A 19,740-nucleotide genomic window follows, 5' to 3' on the forward strand; every position below is an offset into this window, starting at 1 on the left:
GAAAGATCCCTGTGGGCACTCACTTGATGGCCGGTTAACGCTGGCCTGCTGCCTGTTAACACTGAACTGACTTCCAATCACCTCCTTGTGACTCAAAGTCCTTTTGAAGCTCCCTTTCGCACTCCTTGCTGAGGTAGCTACTTTATCACTGCTGCACTGCTGAACACTTGTACGCTTCAGGGCCTGCACTATCACCCTCTCTCACACACTTATCTTCAGGGCTTAGACACTGGCTCCCCCTTTTCTAAGCCTTCCTCTACTGGTTAGCAGGCTCCCAGATCCCTCTGACCTTCTGGAGTGGTCTCCTATCCTAGGCAGACCCCTGGGCAGTTTACAGTACTTACGACGCTGCTTTCCTGGAAACTTCTGCCCCAGCAGCTCCACTCGGTCCACAGCACACTGGATCCCTCTCTGCAGCTCAGCTCAACCTTCCGTCCTCCAGGCCGACTGCCCAGGACGCTTTCCTGATGCGGACTGGAGGAGAGACAACCATCACCCTCCTCCTGGGACTCTGCTTCCCACCAAAGACACCCTGTCATGTGCCCCCCTCAGACTTATACCCCATCCCAGGATGCATTGCGGCAGATTCTGCCCTCTGGTATAGATAAAAGCCCTGGTGTGCTATTGGTCAGGTTTCCTCCACTGTCCAATAAGAGCATTGGACATAGTGGGGAGACTCCCCAAGCTCAACAGGTACACCTGAAAAACATATGACAGCCTAGCTGAACAATCAGACCCTCCTGATAAGCAGACAGGGCCTCCCTTATGGTTTTCCTAGCACCTACCTAGGAGGGTGCTACAAATGCAAAGTGTATTCTGATTGGACGAGGCGGGGTGGTGACTAGATAAATGAAAGCCTGGAAAAATACCTTAAAATTGGGGAAAAAAATATATTTCTTTCATTTTTTTTTTTTCAAAGCCGTTCTTCTTTTTTTTTTTTTTTTCAATTTTTCCTGGAAAGAAAAAAGTGTGGAATATGTTTTTCTTTTACAATAATAAATAATATATCTTTGACATGGTATTCAAACTATTTAACATGAAGACGTTCAGGAAAGATTTCTGACTATATGTAAAGCCTTAAATTATTGCAAATTCTGGAATACAATTCAAGTAACACTAAACTTCTTAATGCTAGTAGGGAAAGGCTCCAGTTTAGTTTGCTTGTGGGTTCCATCTTGTACAACCAGTAATTGTTGGGATACAGTAGATGATAAATTATCATGAGGGAAAGAGGTGCTTACTTTTTCTCATGTATATTTGAAATGTTCTTAACCACTTCACCTCCGGGAAAGATTTACCCCCCCCCCCTTCATGACCAGGCCATTTTGTGCGATGCAGCACTGCTTTACTTTACCTGACATTTGCGCAGTCATGCGATGCTGTACATAAATAAAATTTATGCCAAATATTTTACACAAATAGAGCTTTCTTTTGGTTGTATTTGATCACCACTGGAGTATTTCTTTTTTGCACTATAAAACAAAATTATAAAACAAAAAAAAATATTTTTTACTTTCTGCTATAAAGTTATCCAATAATAAAAAAAAAAAAAAAAATAGAAAAATCAAATTTCTTCATAATTTTAGGCCAGTATATACTCTGCTACATATTTTTGAAAAAAAAAAGAAATACCAATAAGTGTATATTGTTTGGTTCGTGCAAAAGTTAGAACGTCTACAGCTATTGTATATATAACAGAATTTTTGTTTATGTATTTATTTATCTTTTTATATACTAGTAATGGTAGCGATCAGCATCTTGTAGTGGGACTGCAATATTGCAGCGGACAATCAGACACTGACTACTTTGACACTTTTTTTGCAATACGGCACTGCGTTACTTTAACAATTGTGACAGTCATGTGACGCTGTACCCAAATACAATTGATGTCCTTTTTTTCCACAAACAGAGCTTTCTTTTGTTGGTATTTGATCTCCTTTGCCTTTTTATTTTTTGCGCTATAAACATTAAAGGACAGACCATTTCGAAAAAATAGGGCGGACCCTAAGTAGTTATCATATACAGTCCTTCTGATTCCATTTGTAATAAAAAAAATAAGATTTTTAAAGCAAGTTTAGTATGACTTTCATTTTGTAAAACTACTCCACACTAAATTCGTTTCTATTTTCCCATGGCCTCAAAAATTCTGGAAATTTTAAATCTCTAGTGGTGACATCACGGTTTCCACCTTTCCCAGCCAGAGAAAGCTTTGCAGCTGCTCAGCACAGAACCCAGAAGCTAGCAGCAATCAGTGTAGTAGCAGTGCCTACTACAGTGATTTTCAGCTTCCACGGGGATCCCACCAGTATGGAAAATACATACTGTATATATTTGAGTATAAGCCGAAGCACCTAATTTTACCACAAACTGGGAAAACTTCTTGACTCGAGTATAAGCCTAGGGTGGGAAATGCAGCAGCTACTGGACCACCATGAGACCCAAAATGGGCTGGGGACATGGTGCAGGGGCTGCGGACATGGCACAGGACAGGGTTCAGGCAATGGCACAGGAGATGGTTCAGGCATGGCACAGGAGATGGTTCAGGCAATGGCACAGGAGATGGTTCAGGCAATGGCACAGGAGATGGTTCAGGCAATGGCACAGGAGATGGTTCAGGCAATGGCACAAGAGATGGTTCAGGCATGGCACAGGAGATGGTTCAGGCATGGCACAGGAGATGGTTCAGGCATGGCACAGGAGATGGTTCAGGCATGGCACAGGAGATGGTTCAGGCATGGCACAGGAGATGGTTCAGGCAATGGCACAGGAGATGGTTCAGGCAATGGCACAGGAGATGGTTCAGGCAATGGCACAGGAGATGGTTCAGGCAATGGCACAGGAGATGGTTCAGGCAATGGCACAGGAGATGGTTCAGGCAATGGCACAGGAGATGGTTCAGGCAATGGCACAGGAGATGGTTCAGGCAATGGCACAGGAGATGGTTCAGGCATGGCACAGGAGATGGTTCAGGCATGGCACAGGAGATGGTTCAGGCATGGCACAGGAGATGGTTCAGGCAATGGCACAGGAGATGGTTTAGGCATGGCACAGGAGATGGTTTAGGCATGGCACAGGAGATGGTTCAGGCAATGGCACAGGAGATGGTTCAGGCAATGGCACAGGAGATGGTTCAGGCAATGGCACAGGAGATGGTTCAGGCAATGGCACAGGAGATGGTTCAGGCAATGGCACAGGAGATGGTTCAGGCAATGGCACAGGAGATGGTTCAGGCAATGGCACAGGAGATGGTTCAGGCAATGGCACAGGAGATGGTTCAGGCATGGCACAGGAGATGGTTCAGGCATGGCACAGGAGATGGTTCAGGCATGGCACAGGAGATGGTTCAGGCATGGCACAGGAGATGGTTCAGGCAATGGCACAGGAGATGGTTCAGGCAATGGCACAGGAGATGGTTCAGGCAATGGCACAGGAGATGGTTCAGGCAATGGCACAGGAGATGGTTCAGGCAATGGCACAGGAGATGGTTCAGGCAATGGCACAGGAGATGGTTCAGGCAATGGCACAGGAGATGGTTCAGGCAATGGCACAGGAGATGGTTCAGGCAATGGCACAGGAGATGGTTCAGGCAATGGCACAGGAGATGGTTCAGGCAATGGCACAGGAGATGGTTCAGGCAATGGCACAGGAGATGGTTCAGGCATGGCACAGGAGATGGTTCAGGCATGGCACAGGAGATGGTTCAGGCATGGCACAGGAGATGGTTCAGGCAATGGCACAGGAGATGGTTTAGGCATGGCACAGGAGATGGTTCAGGCAATGGCACAGGAGATGGTTCAGGCAATGGCACAGGAGATGGTTCAGGCAATGGCACAGGAGATGGTTCAGGCAATGGCACAGGAGATGGTTCAGGCAATGGCACAGGAGATGGTTCAGGCAATGGCACAGGAGATGGTTCAGGCATGGCACAGGAGATGGTTCAGGCATGGCACAGGAGATGGTTCAGGCATGGCACAGGAGATGGTTCAGGCATGGCACAGGAGATGGTTTAGGCATGGCACAGGAGATGGTTTAGGCATGGCACAGGAGATGGTTCAGGCATGGCACAGGAGATGGTTCAGGCATGGTACAGGGGATGGTACAGGAGATGCAGTGCTGCGGGCATGGTACAGTAGAATCTCCTTTGCCATGCCCGCAGCACTGCATCTCCTGAGGAGATGCAGGGGCTGCGGAGGAGTCTCACTTACCTTTCGGTGAGGTGCCTTACATTTAAAAATGGCGCTGCCCTGTGCCAACGTGTCATGCGCACTGACCAGAGAACAGGTAAGTGAGACAGTGACTCGAGTATAAGCCGAGGGGGGCTTTTTCAGCATAAAATAAAAAGTGCTGAAAAAGTCGGCTTATACTTAAGTATATACTGTACTTACATTGGTCCAAGCTGAACATGTGCATAAACTACCACCTCGTAGCCTGCATGAGTGTATGAGCCAACACTTTCAGGGTTTATGGTGTCTTCGTCTGGAGATTTGCAACTCGCATACCAGCATTACCCTTTCTAGTAGATGAATGATGCAGGATGTCAATAGGGATACGACTTCTATGTCAAAACAAAATTTTATAAATCAGCAGAGTAATAAGCGAGTGTTTAGTTACCCTCACCCATATGCGCTATAGCCGAAAGATGGCTACAGCGAGGGCTTACATTCAGCTGATGACAGATCGGGGTAAAGGGCCAATCACCGCGGCCCTTCAGCGTGATCCAATGACAGCTGATCGCAGATGTTAGCACAAGCCGGTTATTGGCTATTTTCTTTCTTCACGCTGTTATTGTTATTATTGGTATTTTTCTTTCTTCACGTTAACAGCGTGAGGAGAGAAAAGACTCCTGATTTTCAGTGCAGCCCCGTCCGTGCCCACCAGTGCTGCCAGTCAGTGCCTCCTCATCAGTGTCACCTATCAGTGCCCATCAGTGCAGCCCAGGGTGGATAACAATCAATGTTTGATTTTTAAAATTAAAAAAAAAAAAAAAAAAAAATTCTTTTTTTTTTTATTTAAATCATATTTTTTTTTTAATTTGATCAAATTTATTTTAATAAAATGCTTTTGGAGTAAAAATCTATCTAAAGATAGTTTTTACTATTTATTAATAATTTAGTTTATTAAGCATGAAACAGAGCTTAGTTATGTAGCATGAGGCTGTATATTCTGCAATATTTACATTTTTGGTTAACTTATACAATGAATCCAAGCTCTGCAAGCTGAGATAACATGCACTGTATTGATGTATTCACACAATTTTACAGTAACCATGGGGTAAAACAAAGTTCGGGAATATTCCTTTATCCCATTGTTTTGCCAATCTATGTACACTACAAACTGTATGATTGAATCCGTTCTAATATCTCTGCTTTACTAAGCTGACCACTTCTTATTCTAAATAAGAAGCCTTCACTTTGTTTGCAAATAATAAAGATTCTAACTACCAGCAAAAATGAGTCCTTACATTTAAAGAGCACCGGTCATTTCAGATCTATCATGGCAGCGCCTGTTAGCGGGCATCCACTCACCTCCTGCCGCCACATCCCCCACCTTGTTGTCTCACTGCTGCATCACCAGCCGTCCAATTAAAGTGAATGGGACTGTCAGTGAGTCAACAGCAGGTCAGAGGAGGAGCCTCTGCAGGACAGAGATTACAGTTGCTCTTTAAAATTTGTGATTTAAATCGAGTTGGGTTAAATCAAGCCTTTTTACTAGTAATTTAAATCATGATTTAAATTGTGATTTAAAAGCGACTCGATTCAAATCAAATCCACCCTGGTGCCTCATCAATGCACATCAGTGAAGGAGAAAAATTAGAACAACTATAAAAAAAATATTTTTTTATTTTGGTCTTTTTTTTTTTGTTTAGCAAAAAATAAAAAAAACCCCAGTGGTCATTAAATACCATCAAAAGAAAGCTCTATTTATGTAAAAAAAAAAAAAAAAAAAAAAGATAATTTCATATGGGTTTAGTGTTGCATAACCGCGCAATTGTCATTCAAAGTGCGACAGTGCTGAAAGCAGAAAATTGGCCCGGGCAGGAAGGGGGTGAAAGTGGCTAATGAGAACTGATTGGTTTCAGCTGATGGTATAGATCTGTTCAGGAGCAGGCGATTAGCATAGTTTGAAGTAGTAAACTCTGCTCTCTAACTTGTACCTATGGGTAGGCCTATAATAAGTCTCACCTGCAGGTACAGTGACTGTCTAATAAACTTGCAGCATTTAGGAGATATTTATACTTGAAGCAGGCGGTGACATCACCAGCGCACGTGCACCGCACTCTGAATTAACCGTACACTGAGTGCCATCAATTAATGGCGCTGTGCCACGGCTGTCACTCCTGTGCGCATGTGCGGTAGTGACATCATCGTGGCTCGGCCATTCAAATGGCCATGGAGAGCGCAAGCCTAGAAGGAGGATTGGGTAAAGTTGGAGCTCTGACAGCAGTGACAGTGTGCTGCTGGAAGACTTAAAGCGGAGTTCCACCCAAAATTGGACCTTCCGCTCATTTGCTTCCTGGCCCCCTCCGGTGCCACATTTGGCACCTTTCAGGGGGGAGGGGGGAAATGGCACCGTCCCTCGGAAGTTTGGCCGCCTCCTCCTTCCCCCGCCGCCGAGCCAATCCGAATGCGCAGCACGCTTTGCGCATACGCAGTAGGGACCCGTCTGTGAAGCCGTAAGGCTTTACTCCCGGTTTCTCTGACCGGCAATGGCGGCGGCAGCACCCAACAGTCGATGAAAACATCGGCTGTGGTGCCGACATCGCTGGACTCCAGGACAGGTAAGTGTCCTAATATTAAAAGTCAGCAGCTACAGTGTGTGTACAGTATGTGTACAGTGTGTGTACAGTATGTGTACAGTGTGTGTACAGTATGTGTACAGTGTGTGTACAGTGTGTGTAGCTGCTGACTTTTAATTTTTTGGGGGGGAGCAGAACTCCGCGGAACTCCGCTTTAATTTTAGGATAAGTCTGTCATAATGTGCTAGTACACAGTGCATAGTGTGAACAGGCAGGTAAGTACTTTTTTTGCACAAGAGGCATTGCATGTCTTTTCTGTAATAAGCCTACCTTTTAGAGTATTTTTTTTTATTTTTTTCAGCTCTGCTTTAAGATCTATTTTATAGTGAACAGGAACACAGGTGAACTTGCAATAAAATTTGCGAATATTTAGGTGGACTGACCCAGGGTAGTCCCCCCTCCCCCCCCCCGTACTGCTGATTGGTTGTCCTACAGATCGTATGCAGGATCCCTGTAAGTTCAGCACTCGCTGCAATGCCTTTCTATAGGAACCGTTCATGCAGACCTTGGAATGTATTTGTCATAACCACAAGGCCGTTCTCTGTGAAATGTGACTGATGACACACGTCTGGTGGTCGGCTTAGATTGGCACTGTGTGCAACACAAACATTTTAGCACAGATTAGTCTGACGGGAGACAATTTTCAGGTCTAAAGGGGAAAATAAGGCGTAAAAAAAAAGAAATCTTTGTCCAGGGCTGCCATACAATCATTTCTCCTCCATTTGACTGCAGCAACCTGGCTTCCCCTGAATACAGGAGAACCTAATTACCAAATTGTCACCTCTCTGACCTCACCCTCTACTATGAGCAAAATAAAAAATGACCTATATGTGTTAACATCGCAGCATTACAGGAGTCTTCCTTGTTGATCCCGCCATTGGTATTTTTTCGCTAATGTAAAAGAGTGACAACCTACATAAAAATTGCATAGCATCACTGTCACCCTGGAGACAGAAAAATCTTGTATATGTAGTTTTAGGAGGAGCTGCATCATGTACCCAAGTATGCCCATCCCACTGCATCATGTACCCCAGTGTGCCCATCCCGCTGCAGCATGGACCCCAATATGCCCACCTCGCTGCAGCATGGACCCCAGTGTGCCCACCTCGCTGCAGCATGGACCCCAGTGTGCCCACCTCGCTGCAGCATGGACCCCAGTGTGCCCACCTCGCTGCAGCATGGACCCCAGTGTGCCCACCTCGCTGCAGCATGGACCCCAGTGTGCCCACCTCGCTGCAGCATGGACCCCAGTGTGTCCACCTCGCTGCAGCATGGACCCCAGTGTGTCCACCTCGCTGCAGCATGGACCCCAGTGTGTCCACCTCGCTGCAGCATGGACCCCAGTGTGCCCACCTCGCTGCAGCATGGACCCCAGTGTGCCCACCTCGCTGCAGCATGGACCCCAGTGTGCCCACCTCGCTGCAGCATGGACCCCAGTGTGCCCACCTCGCTGCAGCATGGACCCCAGTGTGCCCACCTCGCTGCAGCATGGACCCCAGTGTGCCCACCTCGTTGCAGCATGGACCCCAGTGTGCCCACCTCGTTGCAGCATGGACCCCAGTGTGCCCACCTCGCTGCAACATGGAACCCAGTATGCCCACCCCGCTGCAGCATGGACCCCAATATGCCCACCTTGCTGCAGCATGGACCCTAGTATGTCCATCGCACTGCAGCATGTACTCCAGTATGCCCATTACACTGCAGCATGTACTCCAGTATGCCCATTACACTGCAGCATGTACCCCATTATGGTGTAAGCCTATGTTGCCAGTATGTGAATTTAGTCCTATCCAGGATAAATTATCTAGTTTAGGGACATTTGATTCATAAAAAACTATTTATATTCGTCTTTAAAACTCCAGTACAAGCTCTTCTATAAATACCTCCTCTAAGACCAGACTGTTATTAAAAGTATCTATAGTTCTTGATTATTCTATCATTATTTCTTTTTATACTCGCACATCGCCATAGCAACCACTAGGATGGCGGTGAAATACGTTTACCCAGTGCCTGGTTCATCTAATTCAGTACTAGCTAGACTTCCGAGCCACTAGTTTGACGTGCGGCATTGCAGAGAGGCACCCCGGCCGGGTATAGAGGACTGTACTGGAGAGGGGCCATATTTCAGAATGAGGTGTTCTGTGCTGTGATGTATGGGAGACTAACCACACACTTTGTGCCTTTACAGCTGGCGACATCTGTGACTGTGCGCTGGGTATGGACGACTCTCCTGACCCCTGGGGGACTACAGTAGTTTGTTCCGTGAGATTCAAGGCAAAGTAAGAGGCTGCCGGTGAAGGGCCCACCAGGCCGAACGCCATGCCGTTCAAGATTAAGCTTCGGAGGACCAAGCGCTACAATGTCCTGAGCAAGAACTGCTTTCTGAGCCGGATAAGACTCCTGAACTCCTCTGAGATCCAGTGCACGTTGTCTATGGACAGTACAGGACTGGAGTGCCTGGAGGCTGTAGCTCAAAGACTGGAGTTATGTGAGGTAAGGGCGATAACCGCCACAGGTTCGCTTTAAAGGATAAGTTCACTTTTAGGCTTCATTCACACCTAGGTGTTCCAGAATCGCAGCAAAACCCAGGACCGGTTTGCGATGCCATTAAATCCTCATGGCACCCCCCCCCCAATCACAGTTCGATCTTGCCGCGGTTGGCTTGCAATAAATCGCAACGCGCGTCACTTTTCCCCAAAAGAAACTCCTGCTCTTTTTGAGCGGCAAGCTTCGTGCGTTGTGATTTTGCCGCTATTGCAGCGCGGTTTATTACAGCAAAATCGCAGTATGATTGGGGTGCCATGTAATAGCATTGCAAACCTGTCCTGCGTTTTGCCACGATTCTGGGATGCCCAGGTGTGACTGGAGTCTTAGAGGAAAAAATTTAAAGGTGAAGCAACACTAGACTGGCTGCCCAAACCCTCCAATCCCTGCTGTACTTACCTCCGGGTTAGCTGAGCTGTCAGTGTCCCAGCAGCTGGTCCAGTGGTCCAGCCATTTGAAATCCTCGCTCTTCTCCCTCAGCTCCATGCAGTACTTCCAGGATGGATCAGATTGGTTCTGATTGGCCAGATCCACACAGTGAATCGATCTGCTCAATCCTGAAAGCGCTGCCTAGAGAAGAGCGTTGATTTTCAATTCCTGGAATCCTGGACCGGCTATGGGAAGTGAAGGTAAGTCCTGCGTGGACTGGGTTGTGGGGTGAAAGTTGGAAGCTGGCCGGTACATTTTTTCTGTGAATGTAAATACTTTCTTTTTTTTTATTCAGTAAGGTTAATACTTTTTGAAAAATTGCAAGATGTTCTCTGAGTTAACAGTTAGGCAGGGCATACAGGGCACCAATTTCTTTCCTGCAACCACGGGTGTTGATACAGTGGGATGAGCACAGACAGTGATGACAGGGGAATCCGCAATTGTCTTCTCCTGGCAGTGGGGGTGGGGGAAGCAGTCCTCGCTAGGAGAAGACAGTGATTATCGCTAGAGGCTATAGCAGCTGCTAGCAATAATAGCAAGGGAATCCGGCAGGCTGGTTGTACCCAAGTTGATCAATCAACTTGGTACATTCATCGTGCCCATTAATGGTTCAAATCTCTTTCCAGTTCCTGCTGGACCAGGTTTGAACCGTTTATGGCCGGCCTAAGGCAAACAATTGTGTTTAAAGCTGAAGCTCAATCTGCTTATATTTTGCCTTCCCTTCTGTTACATATTTTTGGTAAAAAAAATCCCAATAAGTATATATTGATTGGTTTGCGCAAAAGTTATTGCGTCTACAAACTAGGGGAAAGACTTGTGTCATTTTTATTTATTTATTTTTTACTAGTAATGGCGGTTATCAGTTATTTTTAGCGGGACTGCGACATTGCGGCGGACAGATCGGACACCTAACTGACATTTTTGACACTTTGGGGGGGGGGGGGGGGACCAGTGACATTACTACAGTGATCAGTGCTAAAAATATTCACTGTTACTGTGCTAATGACACTGGAAGGGAAAGGGTTAACACCAGGGGCAAGCAAAGGGGTAAATGTGTCCCTAGGGGGTGTTTTCTAACTGTGGGGGATGGGCTTTCTGCATGAACACAGAGACCTGTGTTCCTAATAGGGGAACACAGGATCCCTGTGTTCATTACTGATAGAACAGCGGTCTGCCATGTTTACAAATATAGACCGCCGTTCTGTCTCCACGAGGATCGATCACGTGTGCCCGGCGGCCATTGTGGCTGCTAGACCTGCTGATCAACTTCCTCTGTGGCGAATGGGCGCGCCCCCGTGAAGCGACGTACAGGTAAGTTGTTTTCGCAGGACAGAGCCGACCTTCCGCAGTAAAACTGTGGCAGGCGGTTGTTAAGTGGTTAAAGGTGAACTGGAGGCAGAAGGCTAAACCCATTCCTGAAATCCATTTTTCAATAGAATCGATTTGTGATTCACACCCTTTGCCGCACTGCACAGCCACTCAGGTGACACCATTATTCCCTAGTTTAGCTTTGCAGCTTACGGTGTCACTCAGCAATGTGATTATTCAGATTTATTGAACAAAGAAGAACACGGGTGACACGTCAAGCTGCACTGTGGTGTTGCCTGTGCATGGCGTATGTGAATCACACGACTGGCTGAATAGAATTACAAATCCTTTTGGCAGATAAAACTGTTTACTTGCATATCTATTGAGCCTGGGTTTCCTTTTTGGTTTATTAGCTTGCTTTATCTTTACTTTCACATTGTTGTTGTCAGTGTCTGGGCTCATATTATGAGAGATGCCTTGATATGTACAAAGAAGGGAGGCTGCAGTGGGACTCTGCAGCCAATGGAGAGTAGGGGGCAGTGTTGAGAGGCTCTGTGATTGGATTGTATGCAGCATGTTCATTCTATGTTTATCTCTCCTGCATTATACTGTGGTAAAACAGTATACAATGCTTTGGCGTTATGTTGGTGCTAATTGTTAAAGATTATAAAAAAAATGGTTAATGTACACCAATCCGCTATATAACCAATAACAGGCAAAGTGAAAAACACTGATTATCCGATAACAATGGCACCAGAAAGTGGATGAGATGTATTCGGTAGTATGTTTATGTTGTCTCTGAAGTTGATGTGTTGAAAGCATAAAAAATAGACAAGTGTAAGGATTTGAGCAACTTTGTCATGGAGAAAATTGTAATGGCCACACAACTGGGTCAGAGTAACACCAAAGCTGCAGCTCTTGTGGAAAGTTCCCAGTCTGCAGTGGTCTGGACCGACCAAGAGTGGTCTAAGGAGAAAAAATTGGAGAACGGGCAACAGGGTCATGGGCAGTCAAAGCTCATTAATTCACATGGGGGAGTGAAGGCTGGCCTATGCAGTGCGATCCCATAGAAGAGCTACTGTAGTTCAGATTGCTGAAAAAGCAATTTTTAAATTCAAACAATAAACCACAGTTTAGCACCGTGGAGTCCCCCGCCAGAGATCTTGGCTCCTCCTGGTCTATGCGTTGGGCAGTGCAGCTCAATTAGGGCTGGTGCAAAAAGGTCCTTAATGTTTAAGTGGTTGTAAGCCTCAGGCATGTAATATGAAGAAAGTATATCCCATTATAATGTGTACTTGTCTCAATCCAGAGCACTAAGTGTAATTTCTCTCTGCTGCTTTGTTCCTCTGCTATGAACATAAGTCACTTCCAAAAAATTTTCTTGACACCAAAAGAAAGAAGGTTAAGGGAGGGAACTCCAGCTGATTGACAGCCTCAGCTTTGTTCCTGTGTGAAGGGGGTGTGTCCCTTCCCTTCCAATCAGCTTTCAGAACTCTCCTTACAGCTCTTCAGAGTGTAACTTCAACTGTCAGCCCCCTTTTTTTTCTGACTGCTCAGACAAGTGTTATAAATTCATGACTTTGGTTGTAGAGAAGAGAAGACTGCAGATAAACGGGTACAACTTGTGTAGAAGGATTGTTTCATCTCTGTGTATTACCTGGGGCCAGTCACTTCACTGGGTATATGTAAGGGTTTACAACCACTTTAGGTTGCACTTGTAAGTTCTCCTTTGGTAACATGTTACAGGTGCCACCTGTTGTTTGTGTAAGGCTCCATTCACATATAGGCATTTTGGAAGAATTGCCGCGATTCTGCCCGTGATTCCGAACCGCTGCAAGTCGCAGGACGCCCGTGCTTTTTCCGTGATTTGCAATGGCACTCCAAACACGGCACGATTTTCCTGTGATTGCCGCCCAACGAGTCGCGGTAAAATTGCACAAACAGAATCGCGGGGACACCTGGCGCCAAATAGAAGTTCCTGTACAGCTTTTAGATGTCGGGTGTCCTGCAATTTGTCGGGTGACAACCGCAGCAAAATCGTGCCATGTTTGGGGTGCCATTGCAAGTGACGGGAATTGCTCGAGCGTCCCACGACTTGCAATGGTTCAGAATCGTGGGCAGATTTGCAGCAATTCTGCCCGCAATTGGAAACGCTATATGTGAACGGAGCCGGACTGTCTGCCCATACAAGATACAAGACAGCTACACTGACAAGTCGATAGGAGCCTGAGATTGCCCCCACGATCTGCTGATCACTGGTGCAATGCTTTACAGGCTCCTAAAAAAAAAAAAAAAAATGATAATAATAAATGCACATTTTTTTTTTAACCAGCAAAAAAATTGCATTTATTTATTTTTTAAGAATGGTGAGCCTTACCTTTTTTAATATGCAGCCCAGTGAAGGGATCATTGACTTTTCTATAGAGGAAAGGGAATGATTGCTTAGTAATTGGAAACGTTTTTTGGAATGAGAAGACTTCATGATTGTCCAGAATGTCGTGAATAATTCCAGATATCGGATGGTGTTGCCCAAAGTCAAGGCGTGTCCTGAATCCCTCATTTAGCCCTACGAGGAAATTTTAGATAAAAAGACATAAGGGAGGAAATGTAAAAATATCAGCAGTCACTTTTTAACCTACAACCGAAAAATGTCACTTAGATTCCAAATGATTGCTTTAGGTAAAGCCACAATTGTTGCTTCCTAATTTAGTGTTTACGTAACTTTCATATTGTATTTCATTCCAATGTGCAAAAATAGACGCGCGGTCCGCAGCCAATGAGCGCAAGGCTTCTGGGAGGGGCTGAGGGCAAAGAAAAGCACATTGTTATTTGTTTCTAACTATAGCGATCCATTTAGAGGCTTCCTGTGACCTCTCCATTCAGGGCATTCTTAAAGGGGAACTCCAAGCTCATTTCAAGATCTGTTATGTGACCGACACAATTGAGCCATCTTATCCTTATAGTTTTAAGCATCCACCATGTGCTCAATTCAGTGCCCTTTACCCCCAAATACTGGGAAATAGGATGTGCTTGTTTGATAGGTGACTGTAAGGGCTTGTTTACGCTAGCAGCAGCCTGCTGAAGACCTATCCATGGGAGGATCACTTTTCAGAGGGCGTTGGAGAGGTGGGGAGGAGGTATTTTTTTGTCCTAAAAGCCTGCATTACTGCGCTGCAGCCACGTGCATTGCACACAGTTGCAAGTTTCATCGCGGCTTCATTTATTTGAATGGGTTGCCTTCGGTGCATGGTTCTGCCTAACGAACCTGACGGTGGATAATTTTTCCCATGGCATAAATAAAAATGTTTTTTTTTATATATTTCTTACCTTTCTAGTTTTTTTTATTTTTTATGCAGACCTTTTAACAAGACTGCAGGCTATTGTGAACAATTTCAAAGTGGCACCGGTTCCTTTTGGCACCCACAAGCCTTCAAGAGCGGTGGATAAATGGGATAAAAGAAATGAAAGCCTTAATCCATGCTTGCTTTCACTTAATAGTTTGTTTGGGCCCAGCTGGCTGTACACGCTAAATAAACTATATGTAACTTCAGCTACATACAGTATACAGCGCTATGTTCCATCAGTGTTACGGCGACTTCACAATGATGTCACAAATCACAATATCCACCTCAGCCAATCAAAGGAAGCCTTGTATTTATTAAGGCTTCCTATGAATGGCTGAGTCAGTGTGACTCGATTTTTTTCCTGGAACACAGGGCTGTATACTGTATGTGGCTGATGCTTCATACTGGTTATCCAGCTCTAACAGCAGCTGCAGCAATTCCTAAAGGAATTTGGACAGTTTGGCCAAAATGGACTATTTAAAGTGAAAGTAAACCCAGAGTTAGGTTTTACCATGCAATGCAGAACCCAAGTCTTGACATCCTTAAAGCTGAAATCTGGGCAAAAAAAACTTTAATTTTAAATATATTCCTCAATAGCCACAAACAATATATATCCAGTTTATGAGCACCAAATACTAAAACATTACCTTAGAAAAAGTAGCAGTGACCTCATAACTGCGCTGTACATAGAGCAGAGCTATGGGAAGGACTCAGCAGGCCCCACCCACTACAGGCTTCCTGCAGAAAACTAGAGGAGGGGGCGGAGACAAGACCAGTCACCCTGCACAAGGAGAGAGAGCAACAGTGATTGGTCTTTTTTTACAGGAAGCTCCTACACAGAGGGAAAGTTTCACACTGGATTACTGCACAGATCTGGAAGAAATACACAAAGCACACCAAGATTCAGGCCAGGTTCTCATTGCTCCAACATGGAAGTCGGACAACTTCCGATCCGACTTTGCCCTACAACTTCATGTCCGATTTTCATGCGACTTCAATGATTGGGATCAGACTTTGATCCGACAATACCCCACAGCAAAATAAAAATAAAAAACCGTTGTGGCCCCCCCCCCCCATCTATACCAGACCCTTATCTGAGCATGCAGCCTGGCAGGTCAGGAAAGGGGGGGCGAGTTTATGGGCCCATTATGGGATCAAGTATGTGCATCAATTATTTCAAGTTGGCAACTTTGCACTTTTGAGCAGCTTTGTAGTAAGTTCGGGGTACCTAGGACGTGGCATCTTAAGTACACACAGCTCTATCATGCTGCAATAGCGCAGTTTGGGAATAGGGTTTTCCAGCTCAAAAATACTCGATTGGAGGCAATTTTACTTGATCCTGATCTTCCAAGGGGCTCTCCAGATACTATGAAACCTTGGGTTCCGGGGACTTAAAATTATGAGAACGACATAGGGCCCGTTGGATCGTTATTGCACCAGGGTTATCGGGCGAGCTGTGGAATGATGCGCTGGATACCTACCTCACCATTGTTATTGCCTCTACGGAAAGGATAATGAAATTATGATTTTCACATTAGATATTCTATACATCTGGTACATCTATTCCGTATGCATAAGAGGGATTCCACACTAGGTCATTAATGCCAGTTGAGGGAGGCTACTTTCCTTGTGGTCTATGGTGACTGAATTTATTGTTAGTAAGTTTATTCTCCCAATATATGCACCCCCTTGCTATGTCTATTGGGCGTTATTAAAGAGGAGATGAATGCAGCTATGAAATTGTTTCTTTAGACTTCTTTTCTTTCATGTCCACACGCTCATAGCGAGGAGGTGCCGAGACGGAGAAATTTTGACTTTGGGATTGCGGTTGAAATGCGAATATTCTGCTCTACCAAATGACATATGAGGCCCAGGGGTTCTCCCAAAAAATTCAGGAAGGTTTGGTTCTATTGGGTGGACTCTAATGACACATTAGAAGGGGAGGTGAATATTTGAATGTCTGTCAGTGTTCCCCAACCCCCGGGCCGCGGACCGGTCCGTGGATCAAACCGTACCGGGCCGCCTGAGGAACTTTAAATTATTTTACTGTGGCAGCCTGGGCACAGAGCAATGCGCCCCGAGCCCACCCATTGTGTGACAATAGCAAATGAAAATTCGCTATTGTCACATGGATCCTCCTCCTGGCTAATCGGGGAGCGGGTCCTCCTGCTTCCTGATTGGCCGAAAGGGAAACCCCATGCCATTGGCCAAGGAGGAGGCGGAAGGACTGAGGACTCGAGGAAACGCGGGGACTGAAGAGAAGCTGCTGTGAGGTAAGTGTACTGGTCTCGCGGGGGGGGAACGCTGGCATCTCTGCATTGATTGGGGGCATGCTGTGGCACTGTGCATTGATTGGGGGCATGCTGTGGCACTGTGCATTGATTGGGGGCATGCTGTGGTCACTGTGCATTGATTGGGGGCATGCTGTGGCACTGTGCATTGATTGGGGGCATGCTGTGGTCACTGTGCATTGATTGGGGGCATGCTGTGGTCACTGTGCATTGATTGGGGGCATGCTGTGGTCACTGTGCATTGATTGGGGGCATGCTGTGGCACTGTGCATTGATTGGGGGCATGCTGTGGTCACTGTGCATTGATTGGGGGCATGCTGTGGTCACTGTGCATTGATTGGGGGCATGCTGTGGCACTGTGCATTGATTGGGGGATGCTGTGGTCACTGCATTGATTGGGGGCATTCTGTGGTCACTGTGCATTGATTGGGGGCATGCTGTGGCACTGTGCATTGATTGGGGGCATGCTGTGGCACTGTGCATTGATTGGGGGCATGCTGTGGCACTGTGCATTGATTGGGGGCATGCTGTGGTCACTGTGCACTGATTGGGGGCATGCTGTGGCACTGTGCATTGATTGGGGGCATGCTGTGGCACTGTGCATTGATTGGGGGCATGCTGTGGCACTGTGCATTGATTGGGGGCATGCTGTGGTCACTGTGCATTGATTGGGAGCATGCTGTGGTCACTGTGCACTGATTGGGGGCACGCTGTGGTCACTGTGCATTGATGGGGGCACGCTGTGGCACTCTACATTGATTGGGGGCACGCTGTGGCACTCTACATTGATTGGGGGCATGCTGGTCACTCTGTATTGACGTCCCCCCCCTCAGCGGGCCACAGAAAAATTATCAAACGTTGACCGGTCCGCGGCGATAAAAAGGTTGGGGAGCACTGGTCTATGTGAAGGGACGAGGTGGGGTACTAATTCCTGCGCTCTTTTTGATTACACATATGACAGACCTGGGGTGGTTGACTTTGTTTACTTTGTCCAAATTTTGTTTTTTGGATTTTGTTCTATATATATATATATATTGATGTTAAGGCTGGTTGCAGTCTTTTTTTTCTGGGGCGGTAGGGATAAAATAATAAATGGTACCAAGCGCTGAGGTGCACTGTTGGTACGTAGTAGTAACTACTGAGGGACTACGATGGGTCATTATGACTTGTATATCCTGTACAAATTCTCTTCTGGTAAATCTTCACTGAGTATTGTACTTGGTATTGATGTATTCTTGGGCTGGGTTCACACTGTGTGCGGCGTGGCTCGCAGCAGGGAGTCCGGTGCATCCAGGTTGACCATTTCAGGTCTAAATAAGGTCAGAATTTGTGGCTAAATTTGGACCCGAAATTGAGCCAAAGACGCCCAGGACTCTTCAGCAGTGCGCTCCCCGGCCGCCCCAAAGATGTGTGACCCGGCCCTACTGAGAGCCGGTCAGTCTCTGGGATGCGGAGAAAACTTGCATCCAATTCGCAATAGTGTGAACCCAGCCTCATGGATCTTTTTATGTATTGCATTGATACTGTAAGTAACCTTCGCTGTCTGGTAATAAAACATTTTTACAAAAAAAAATTAAAAAATGAAGCTCTGCCAGCCCGCTACAGTCATGGTTATTATAATAAACCTAATCCCCCAATATCTTCTAATTACATATAAGGGGAAAGCTAAGTAAGGTTTTTCAGTAAGTAATAAGCGGGTAAAACGATAAGCAGCAATTGAAAAAAAATATTTCAGTTATGCTAAGTAAATAGCAACATGTAATAATTATAAAGCAGACGTGATCCTGATTTTGGATGTAAAAGTGGAAATCCACTTTAAAGGCACATTCAGGTACTTTTATTAGCTGTTTTTAAAGCTCCGTTATTTTTTAATGGATTATAGGATGTTTTCTTCTAACATTTGCCTAAAGTTGTGTTGTAGACCACAAAATGTGGAGACTTTGATGTCTGGTGTGTGTCAGAGCCGAGGATTTCAGCAAGCACCGGTGGCTGCCATTGCAGGTTTACCAAGCGGCAGTCACAGACAGAGGGGCATCACTGTCCATTTAGATCCTATTGCCATCCCATCTTTCAGATGAATAGGGAACAGATTAGGGATGCACCGATCTGATATTCGGATCGGATATCAGCGCCGATATGACCATTTTAGATGGATTGGGGGATCGGTAACATTGACCGATCCACTGGCCGATCCGGTTTTTGCTGAGTCCCAGCTCAGCCATCCCTTACTAGGGGCAGTAGTAGTATGGGATGGGAGCCGCTACTTCCTGTATAGGTCCGGCTCACAGGCGGAGTGATATCAGATGCACTCCGCCTGTGAATGGAGGAGCCGTACACATGAAGCAGCGGCTTTGCTCTATACTGCAGCCGCTTGCTTTGTGTGTAGCTCCGGATCGGTTCCGGTATTGGTATCGGCAATTTCACAACGCCAGATATCGGTATCGGGTCCAAAAAAGTTGGATCGGTGCATCCCTAGAACAGATCCCCATCCATTTGTATTTAGCAGATTCGATTGGATATCGGCAAATATTTGGCTAAATTCGCACCTAAAACTGAGCCAAAGACGCATAGGACTCTTCTGCAAACTGCTCAGCAGCCGCCTTGGAGCTTTGTGAACCGCCTCCATTGAGAGCCGGTCACACTTTCCTATCGTGTGAATTGGATGCGGGGAAACCCACCAATTCGCAGTAGTGTGAACCCAGCCTCATGGATCTTTTTATGCATTGCATTGATACTGTATGTAACCTTCGCTGTCTGGTAATAACAAAAAAAACGAAGCTTTGCCAGCCCAGTACAGACAGAGTTATTATTAGGGATGCACCGAATATTCGGCGGCCGAACATTATTCGGCCGAAAATAGAGAAAATAGCACTTTCGGCGTTCGGCCGAATAAGTCAAAAGGCCGAATAATTTTGAGCCGAACAATGTCAGCTTCCGCCCTGACCGCTCACCTTCCTCATTGCGGCTCGCGGCTCCCTTCTCACACGCCGCGGGTGTCCTGTCCAGCCGCGAGTAGGGGGTGTGACGT

General features: G+C 46.1%; 1 protein-coding gene across 1 annotated transcript in view; it reads left to right on the forward strand.

Annotated features, from left to right (window-relative positions):
* Positions 1–19,740, forward strand: part of PTPN14 (protein tyrosine phosphatase non-receptor type 14) — a 190,021-nt gene that overhangs the window by 45,371 nt on the left and 124,910 nt on the right. The window contains exon 2 of the mRNA XM_082249758.1: positions 8,985–9,289. Coding sequence (XP_082105884.1) covers positions 9,116–9,289 — 174 coding nt within the window. The 5' untranslated portion in view covers positions 8,985–9,115. The remainder of the gene's footprint in view (positions 1–8,984; positions 9,290–19,740) is intronic.

Source organism: Pelophylax lessonae (genome assembly GCF_965119305.1).
Source record: "Pelophylax lessonae genome assembly, chromosome: 3".
Classification (NCBI taxonomy): Eukaryota; Metazoa; Chordata; class Amphibia; order Anura; family Ranidae; genus Pelophylax; species Pelophylax lessonae.